We start from the raw sequence: 9715 nt of genomic DNA, 5'->3' as shown, positions 1-9715 counted from the left end.
AGGAGACGATGGCTGACTCTAGTTTATGGATGGTGACATAATCAATTAAATTAATTAGTCTGTTCATATTGTTTGTTGACTGTCTACCTTTAATAAAGCCTGTTTGATCAGAGTGATCTATATATGGAGTGATTTTTTCTAATCTTCTAGCAAGTGCTTTACACACTATTTTTAGATCTACATTTATTAGTGAAATTGGTCTATAACTTGATGGGAGTGTAGGGTCTTTTCCTGGTTTTTGGAGCAGGCTTATGAAGGCAGAATTCATATTTGTGGGTAATGAATGCTGTTGTTTAATTTCAAATACCATTTTGTAAAAGCTGGGTGCCAGCATGGACCAGAACTCCTTATAAAATTCAGTTGGGAATTCATCTGGTCCTGGAGCTTTTTTATTGGGCATCTCCTGCAGAGCTTCATGTAGTTCTGCCAAAGATAACAATGAGTCTAGAGTTGTGGATTGTTTTTCCTTTAGCTTTGGCAGTTCTAGTTTATTCAGAAACTCCTCTATGGCTGAGGTGGATGGATCTATTTGGGACGTATATAACTCTTTTGGTTAATAACACTGATAAAACCTATATGAACAACAAAAGTGGTGAAACTTATTTTTTTAACTTTCTTTACTTTTAACTTCAACTGTTTTTCCCTTAAGGGTTACTTATAGATTTTGATCTATAAGAATTACACAAAAAGCGTTAGGGATAGTGTGACATGTAGTGAGTGTTTGTTGAGTTTAGTTTCAGGTCTGAGTTCAGTGCCTGTGTCAGAGTTTGTTCCTCTTCAGCAACTGCAGTTGGTTCCTGCTGTAACAGCTCAGTGTCTCTGACTGAGGAGGTTTTTGTACGGCACTAAATCACTGTGTGAACAATACACTATCATCGCCACCAAGCTCACCCAGACAGTAATAATCCCCAATATCTTCAGCCTGAACACCAGTGATGGTCAGAGCGTAGCTAGAACCAGATCTACTGCCGCTGAATCTGGATGCAGTTCCTGAGTTTAGAGTTGATGCGCTGTATATTAGAAGCTGTGGGTTCCGTCCAGGCTTCTGAAGGTACCAGCTGAGATCATCATCAATGTCTGAACTCCCTGTGGCACTGATGGTCACAGTCCCACCAAGACTCACAGCCTTGACTTTGTCAGGCTGAGTCAGAAAATTATTGGCAGAACAATCTGAAATCAGAAATAAATGAGGACACGTTGAACAGCGTCTACAACAGTGGGTCATGTTAAAACACACAGCAGCAATAACGGCTCATTTAATGACGACTAAGAAAAGCTCAGACTGGATGAGCTTCTTTCCAAACGCCTCACCCTGACTCAGAAAAGCCACGATCACCAGCAGAGACACTGGAGACTTCATCCTGACACAGATTTCAGTGTGACTCAGTGGAAAGTGTTCAATCAGGCCTTGACAGCAGAGTTTAAACTCTGAGGAGCAGTGAAGCGTCACAATCATGCAAACTCCACCCAGGAAGACGAACACACACCTGTTACAGTGAAACTGAAAGAGCAGAAGAAGCAGCAGCTCATCTCTTCACCAACAAAATAAACACATCCTCAGAAAACGTAGAGTTAGTTTGTGTAGATTATTCAGGAGGTGCCTCACATAGGCCTCACATGAGGAGCAGCAGCTCTGTGCTGGATTAATATAATGTTTAAGAAGATCTAGTCAGCAGATTAGGCGTTGGTGATGAGGAGATGAGTCCAACTATAACAAGCTCAGTAGCAGAGGAGGCAGAAGTAGACTGGGAGCTGTTGAAGAAAGGAATGAAGTACACAAAGTAGAACATTACACTTGGTTAAAGTATAAGGATCATGTAAAAGTATATACAAATGCATCTAGAATAGGAAAGGTGAAGGTGGGGGTGAGTAGGAGAATCAGTGATGGGCTGTCAGTTTTCACAGGGGAATTACTGGCTATTTTATTTGCAGTGCAATTAGTAGAGGTAAATGGAAAAACAGTTTTAGAAGAGAAAAGTTTTAATAGGGTCTGATTCCAGTAGATCACTAATGAGCATAAGACACATTGAAGAAAGCTCCAGATAAGATGTGGTGCTAGAAATTATAAGCACTCTGTACAGGATAAGGAAGGTAGGGGTGGTGCTGCAGTTTATCTGGGTTCCAGTGCATGTAGGGGTCGAGGTTAATGGAAGTGCAGACAGGCAGGCAAAAAAGCAGCAGGGAAGCAGAGATGGAGAAAAACATGAAGTACATTAAGGCAGAAATAAAAAGTATAGTTCATAAGATTTAAAGAGATTTGAGAAGGAGACTGGAACAAAGGAAGTCAATGAAGATGTTATTTGTCATGATCTGGGTTTATTTCCTGTTTTATTTGTAGGACTTCTGGGTTTTTGTTCTCACCTTGTTGTTTCCAGCCTCACTTCCAGTTCTCATTACACACAACTGTGTCAGATTAGTCATTACCTGCCAGTATTTAAGCACCAGTATTCACCTGAACCAGCTGCCAGATTGTTGTATGCCAGTCATCATTTTCCAGAAACGTGAGATTCATTGTGTATGACCTGGGCCGTCTGTTATAAAGATTACTGGATTAAGCTTTGAATTTTACCATCTATCTTCTGTCCTCACGCTGTGCATGTGGGTCCGGTTCTGCCTAAGCCTGACATTATTATGACATAGAATATCCCTCACTGCACTTTTCTAGTTATTTGTACCATGTCATGTGGTATTTTGTACTGCTTGTATCTTTCTAATACTGAAATGCACCACCTGTCAACACCAAGTCAAATTCCTCGTTCCATAAAGTGCACTCTACAGGACCTGGCAATGAAGCTTTTCTGATCTGATCCTGAGAGCGTGTACAGTAGTGGGAATAGGAAAAGGGATGATGTGATTAGTATTAAATTAGTATCAGTATTAAAAGAATATTAGGGAAATGGGGAGTTGTGAGTGTTGAGAAGAGGAAACAGTAGAACATGTTGAGATCTATTGTCCATTATCCATTCAGCAAAGAGGCAGAATGACAGAGACCCTGAAAGGAGGAAGAACAGGGATCGATTGAAAGATGCTGTGAAAGGTGAACAGGACACAGAGCGGTGTTTAGGTTTGTAGGGGACTGCGTTGCTCATGTTGAGCTCATGCTGCTGCTTGTCTGTCTGAGGTTTGTCTGTGTTAATGTGTAGTCACGTTGTCATTGGGTTGTGTTTTGTTTGTGACCAGCTGTTCTGTATCCTGTTTTTTTAAGTTTCATGTTGATTACATTACCTTTTGTACATAAATACATACATGTTATTGGGTTCTGATTACTCCTGTCAGTCACTCTTGTCTCTGTTCACATAATGTGAGCAAGTTTTCTCTTAAAAGATTAACGTAGTCTCCCTGTCTTTAAGGCCAGAGGAAACTGACAAACGAAAGACAGGGAGAAACAAAGAATTATGCAGAGTAAAAGTCTACACAAGAAGAATTAGGGATAGTGTGACATGTAGTAAATGTTTGTTGAGGTTAATTTCATCACTGAGTTCAGTGTCTGTGTCAGAGTTTGTTCCTCTTCAGCAGCTGCAGTTGGTTCCTGCTGTAACAGCTCAGTGTCTCTGACTGAGGAGGTTTTTGTACGGTGCTAAATCACTGTGTGAACACTGGCCCACTATGACGACTCTGACAATAATAAACTGCAGCATCTTCAGCCTGAACTCCTCTGATGGTCAAAGTGAAGTCAGAGCCGCTTCCACTGCTACTAAACCGATCTGGTGTCCCTGAATGCAGCTTTTCTACATAATAGATCAAGAGCTTTGGGCTCTGACCAGGTTTCTGTTGGTACCAGGACATACACTCATTACCATTACTCCACCTATAAACATCTGCGCTGGTTTTACAGGTGAGCGTCACAGTGGATCCTGCAGTGAACGTCTCCACTGGAGGCTGAGTCACCGTCACCTGACCACTGCATCCTGCAGACAAAAAGCAACCATTGATTTATCAGCAGAAATCAAGGAGAGAAAAAGCAGCACATCATGTTTGAAGCCTTGCTGAGTGAGTGAACCTGTAAAGCAGCAGCAGAGCAGCGTCCAGATGAGGATGGTGATGAGAGTCATGCTGCTTGTGCTTCCTGCTGTGTTGACTGACACATGTGAGTCCTGCAGTGTTGAACTCACACCACTATAAACCTTGTGAGTTCACTGGAGGATCAGCTGATGATGCAAAGCCTCCTCTATGGAAATGACTGGTCTGCTCTCAACACACTCAGCACAAGGCGGGAAACAGCAGCAGGACAAACTGCTGGATTCATCACATTTATCAGTTTAATGGAACAGGTGTAAATATTTTAACAGATGAACAGAAGAAGATTTAAGGATTTTTGTAATTTGTAGATTTTGCATACCTTCAGTTTGTTTTGTTGTAAAAGTGTTTATGGGTTTATCACTGATTATTTAATTAAATTCCGAATTTCATATGATCATGTAGTACTGTAATTTAACTGATGGACTAAAAAAACTAAAGAAGGAGATAATATTATATTGCTTCATGAAAACTAATAGTTTCTACGACTGTTGTCATAAAATGAACCAAAACTGAAAAAATAAATACTTTTAAATTGACATCAATTCATTTTCTTATTGTACTTTGTCATGGTTGATTTTATGATGTTACTGGAACAAACCAGGTCTGTTCTCATTGGACAGAGTCTTGTTGACAGTGCAGGAGGTTTTTGTACGACCACTTCATGACTTTGTATCACTGTGGTACACGTTTGGTGGAGGAACCAAACTCGTCGTTGACTGTAAGTACAGATATTTTTTTACTTTGTTCAATATTTAGCAGTAAATTAAATGCTTGAATTTAGTTTTTTTCTTGACAGTGTGATCAATGTTAGTTTTTAGTTTTTGCTAAAATGTCTCAGTCATTGAAAAGCTGAACCCAACCTGTTTAAAATGTCAGATCAATATTTATTTCATTTTTTTATGTTATAGAATCTGTACATAAGGCAATTTCTGAAATAATTTGTTATATTGCCAAAAAAATTACTTTATTAAATACATTCATAGAAAGTTCACCATCTTATATTTTGAATGTTAAAAACTAATATTAATTATTATTTGTATTCACAATAATTAAATAAATTCACGCTGTACTGTTTAATTTTTATAAAAATGATTGTATCAGTAAATGCAGCTGGTTGTTGTGTTGATGCTTCGTTTATTCTACATGTAGAGAAAAGGAAGTGAAAGAGACAGATGACAAAGGTTTAAACGTTAAACACTAATGTTTCAGTTCAGTCACTTAAAACAACAAAATGATCAGTTGACTTATTAAGTGTCACATATTATGAAGCAGACATGAAAATATGATCAAATATTAGGATTCATTGTCCATTTTAGTTGTTGGACCCTTGAATCTGGTGATGTTGTGATACTGAGTGACTGATAGCAGCAACAGTAGAAGCAGATGTGTTTGATGGAGTGCAGAATCGGAGGTTTTGCTGCTCGTCACACCTTGATGTGAACCTTCTCTCCTCTCTCTCTCTCTCCTCTCTCTCTCTCTCTCTCTCTCTCTCTCTCTCTCTCTCTCTCCTTCTCTCTCTCTCTCTCTCTCCTCTCTCTCTCTCTCTCTCTCTCTCTCTCTCTCTCTCTCTCTCTCTCTCTCCTCCAGTGGGTGTGGTGCCGCCCACCCTGAGCGTCCTGCCTCCCTCCACACAGGAGCTGGAGCGGGGCAGTGCCACAGTGGTGTGTGTGTCCAGTGGGGGCTTCCCCTCCACCTGGAGTCTGGCCTGGAAGGTGGGGGGCAGCAGCTCCTCAGGGGGGTCGCACAGCCCAGAGGTCCTGGGGACGGACGGCCGCTACGGCAGGAGCAGCACCCTGAGCCTGTCTGCAGAGCAGTGGAGGAAGGCGGGCTCAGTGAGCTGTGAGGCCAGTCTGACTGGACAGAGCCCTGTCACTCAAAGCCTCAACCCTGACCTCTGCTCTGAAACAACAGCCACTCTGTGCTGAGGCCAAATGTGCCTTTACACACAGATCACACATGATTAGTGTGATGTGATCTAAGGTTATTCAGCAGTTTGTGTGTCTTCACAGCTTTTACACATTGTTACAGTCACATGTTGGACTTTTGTGCTTCTGCAAAATAAATAAATATTTGATGCTCTCATGTTGTATCTGCTCGTTGTGTTCAATGAATAAATGATTCTGAAGTTTAATAACTAACAGCTGTTGTTAAAAAGCTTCATTAAATCTCATGCACAGACATCAGACATGGAGAATTCATCATGGCACAGATTTCAGTGTGACTCAGTGGAAAGTGTTCAATCAGGCCTTGACAGCAGAGTTTAAACTCTGAGGAGCAGTGAAGCGTCATAATCATGCAAACTCCACCCAGGAAGACGAACACACACCTGTTACAGTGAAACTGAAAGAGCAGAAGCAGCAGCAGCTCATCTCTTCACCAACATGTGCAAATTAAACACGTCCTCAGAAAACGTAGAGTTAGTTTGTGTAGATTATTCAGGAGGTGCTTAGTTAACAACAGGCCTCACATGAGGAGCAGCAGCTCTGTGCTGGATTAACACCATGTTTGATGATAGAACAGTGAGTTATAGTAACATTCAGAGTTTTATAGACATGATCTTGACCATAATTTAAGACTTCAGCAGCATCTTTGATTAAAGGTTTGAAATTGTCTTTTACATTTGTGTCTCTCAAACATAAGCCGACCCCAAATGTGACACAGCTCAGCCCTTTGTTCTTCAGGAGGTTCCTCTTCCGTCTGTGTTCGTTCCTGTCTGTGTCTCTGTGTCTGATGTAATTATATTGATCACATGCATCTGTGTCCTGTTGGTTTATTGAAGGTTTGTACCTCATAGTTTTTTGTTGGTTTGTTGCACATGTGCCTCCGTTTGGTGTATGTGTGTTTGGTTAATGTTTCCTGTTTTGTTTCCTTGATCACTTTAATTTCAGTTAATCATATTTCTCAATGCTGGTTCTTTTTTCCTGCAGTGATGTTTACTTTAATTATTGTAGCGGTCGGCCTTTGATTCCTCTGGGGGTGGCGATTGTTTAGTTTTATTCCCTGTGTTGCCTGTTAGATGTGTCTCATTGCTGGTTAGCCTACAGCATGTGTGTGTGTGTATATATACCTTCCATCTACCTTATGTCTTTGCTATTGAGTTTACTTTCCCTGGTGTGGTTTAGTGTAGAGCAGCGCTTTTAGTTAGTAAGCTTGTTAGTTAGTGAATTCCAATCACTTAGTTCCTGCTCAGAGCAGTGATTGTTTGTTGTAGTGTTTCTCACGTCTAAGCTGTGTTTCTGAACTGTCTGTTGCAGGCCCAGCTGCAAAATAAATAAGTGCCTTACGTCTCTCCGCGTCTGGGTGTCACTGCAACTGGGTCCCGGTCAGTCAGGTGTCGTTTGTGATCGTTATCTCAGTGTTGTATTCACCATCCTGTCCTGTTTCACTTAATTATATTTTTATATTGCTGGTTCATTTCCCTTTGTCTGCACCCTGTTTCTATAGACTTATGTTATTTAAGTTACTTATTTTACGTGCAAGTTGTGTTTAGGTTGTGTTTAGTTCCTCACTTCTCTTCTCAGTCAGTCTGGCCTCCGCTGCTATAGCCTGAATGTACTGTACCTGCTTTTAGTGGAGTCAGATGCTATTTCCCTTAAGTTGTTCTTATCAGCATGGCGAGAGCTCTTAATCTTATGGACAAATTGGTAAATAAAAAAAGGAAAAGACAACAGATAAAAGACTAAATATTAAAAGTGAAAATGAGGAGAGGTATGAACTGGAAAGTATATCTGAATGTATTCAGTTCAGAGGCTTAAACCTATTCAACCCAACCTACCGTTCTGTACAGAGCAGCCTCACTGTAAGTAACCGACCCGTTTTCCTCCCTGAAGGTTCTGATGATGGAGGCGACGGTGAAACAACTCATGTCTGGCTGCCTCCCTCAGTCACTGTGACCAAGGACACGGTCAACTACAGTAAAGTGTGTGTTTCAGCTGGTTGACTTGTGTTCTTCTCCTCCTCCTCTTTGACCTTTTTCACTGTTGCAAAATTCAAAGCACTGATTTGGGCCCTTTGATTTGTCCGTTGAAGAATCTGAATAATGTGTCAAGTTGTGTTGACTGAGTGGAGAATTTCAGGGATTTGTCATGAGATGGACAGTGTCTATGACTGAGGTTTTGGAACGAGTCAGAACCAGGGGAGCCAAAGTAACAAATGAAAATAGGCGCTCTAGGCAACACAAAACACTCCTTCAAAACTAAACCAAAATACACCAGGAGGCAGAAAACACCCAATGACAAAGCTAGACAAGGTGGCACAATGCACGTCCTGCAGTACATGCAGGGCAGAGCGTGGCCTACATGGATGAATAAGGCTGGGCTTTGCATACGCAGGCTATGAGCACGAGCTACGGCTAAACACAGCTGAGCTAATGAGTGGCACCAATGCACGACTTCAATGCAGAGTTAAACAAAAGGCAAGCAAACATACGCTCAGGAACCTCTCCACATGCTGAGAGTCCAAGGCCATGAGTCGTAACGCGTGAGCAGCATGGAGTGAAACGCTAATGGACGTGGTCCAGAGCAGAAGCATGGTGAGCAGAGAGAGACACAGAATGGGAGGCAGAGCCAACCCACGGATCATCACAGGAGTTTTACAAGAAGAGTTCACAGGATTTGACTCATGCAAGTCTCCAGATGTGTATTATTGTACATGCAGTGAGTGTTTGTTGAGGTTAGTTTCAACTGAGTTCAGTGTCTGTGTCAGAGTCTGTTCCACTTCAGCAGCTGCAGTTGGTTCCTGCTGTAACAGCTCAGTGTCTCTGACTGAGGAGGTTTTTGTACGGCGCTAAATCACTGTGTGAACACTCCACCACTATGGTAACTCTGACAGTAATAAACTGCAGCATCTTCAGCCTGAACTCCTCTGATGGTCAAAGTGAAGTCAGAGCCGCTTCCACTGCCACTAAACCGATCTGGTGTCCCTGACTGCAGCTTTTTTACATAATATATCAGGAGCTTTGGGCTCTGACCAGGTTTCTGTTGGTACCAGGACATACACTCATTACCATTACTCCACCTATAAACATCTGCGCTGGTTTTACAGGTGAGCGTCACAGTGGATCCTGCAGTGAACGTCTCCACTGGAGGCTGAGTCACCGTCACCTGACCACTGCATCCTGCAGACAAAAAGCAACCATTGATTTATCAGCAGAAATCAAGGAGAGAAAAAGCAGCACATCATGTTTGAAGCCTTGCTGAGTGAGTGAACCTGTAAAGCAGCAGCAGAGCAGCGTCCAGATGAGGATGGTGATGAGAGTCATGCTGCTTGTGCTTCCTGCTGTGTTGACTGACACATGTGAGTCCTGCAGTGTTGAACTCACACCACTATAAACCTTGTGAGTTCACTGGAGGATCAGCTGATGATGCAAAGCCTCCTCTATGGAAATGACTGGTCTGCTCTCAACGCACTCAACACAAGGCGGGAAACAGCATCAAACTGTCAGATTAATGGCATTTAGAAGAGCCTATTTTGTTTATAGTCTTCACTGCACAGACTCTTATTTGCAGCTCAAACATTTTTTATACAATAACTTGTGACTATTTCTCTGCTTGAACACATCAGTGATGTTTGTTTACCATTCATTTATTTTACATGTAGTTGAAAAGGAAGTGAAAGACACAAATGACAAAGGCTTTAACTGCTTTAAGTAAATGAGTCACACCTTCTTTTCAGTCAAACCCTGGAGACCAAGTAA

General features: G+C 41.7%; 3 gene segments (V, D, J or C); 1 reads left to right on the top strand and 2 right to left on the bottom strand.

The window, feature by feature from the left end:
- Positions 1-850: 850 nt before the first annotated feature.
- Positions 851-1492, bottom strand: LOC114848286 (Ig kappa chain V region 3547-like). The segment is given in 2 exon segments: positions 851-1170; positions 1312-1492. Coding segments are annotated over 2 exon segments (465 nt in total).
- Positions 1493-4602: 3110 nt separating this feature from the next.
- On the top strand, positions 4603-6160 carry LOC114848744 (Ig lambda-2 chain C region-like; the record flags this gene model as incomplete). The annotated part of the segment is given in 2 exon segments: positions 4603-4738; positions 5608-6160. Coding segments are annotated over 2 exon segments (474 nt in total), but the record flags the coding sequence as incomplete, so codon positions are not given.
- Positions 6161-8611: 2451 nt separating this feature from the next.
- LOC129603619 (immunoglobulin kappa variable 4-1-like) lies at positions 8612-9547 on the bottom strand. The segment is given in 2 exon segments: positions 8612-9136; positions 9229-9547. Coding segments are annotated over 2 exon segments (378 nt in total).
- Positions 9548-9715: the final 168 nt, after the last annotated feature.

The sequence above is a fragment of the Betta splendens genome, chromosome 22 (genome assembly GCF_900634795.4).
Source record: "Betta splendens chromosome 22, fBetSpl5.4, whole genome shotgun sequence".
Classification (NCBI taxonomy): Eukaryota; Metazoa; Chordata; class Actinopteri; order Anabantiformes; family Osphronemidae; genus Betta; species Betta splendens.
Note: the sequence above shows the minus strand (reverse complement) of the source record. Positions and strands in the feature narration are given on the sequence as shown.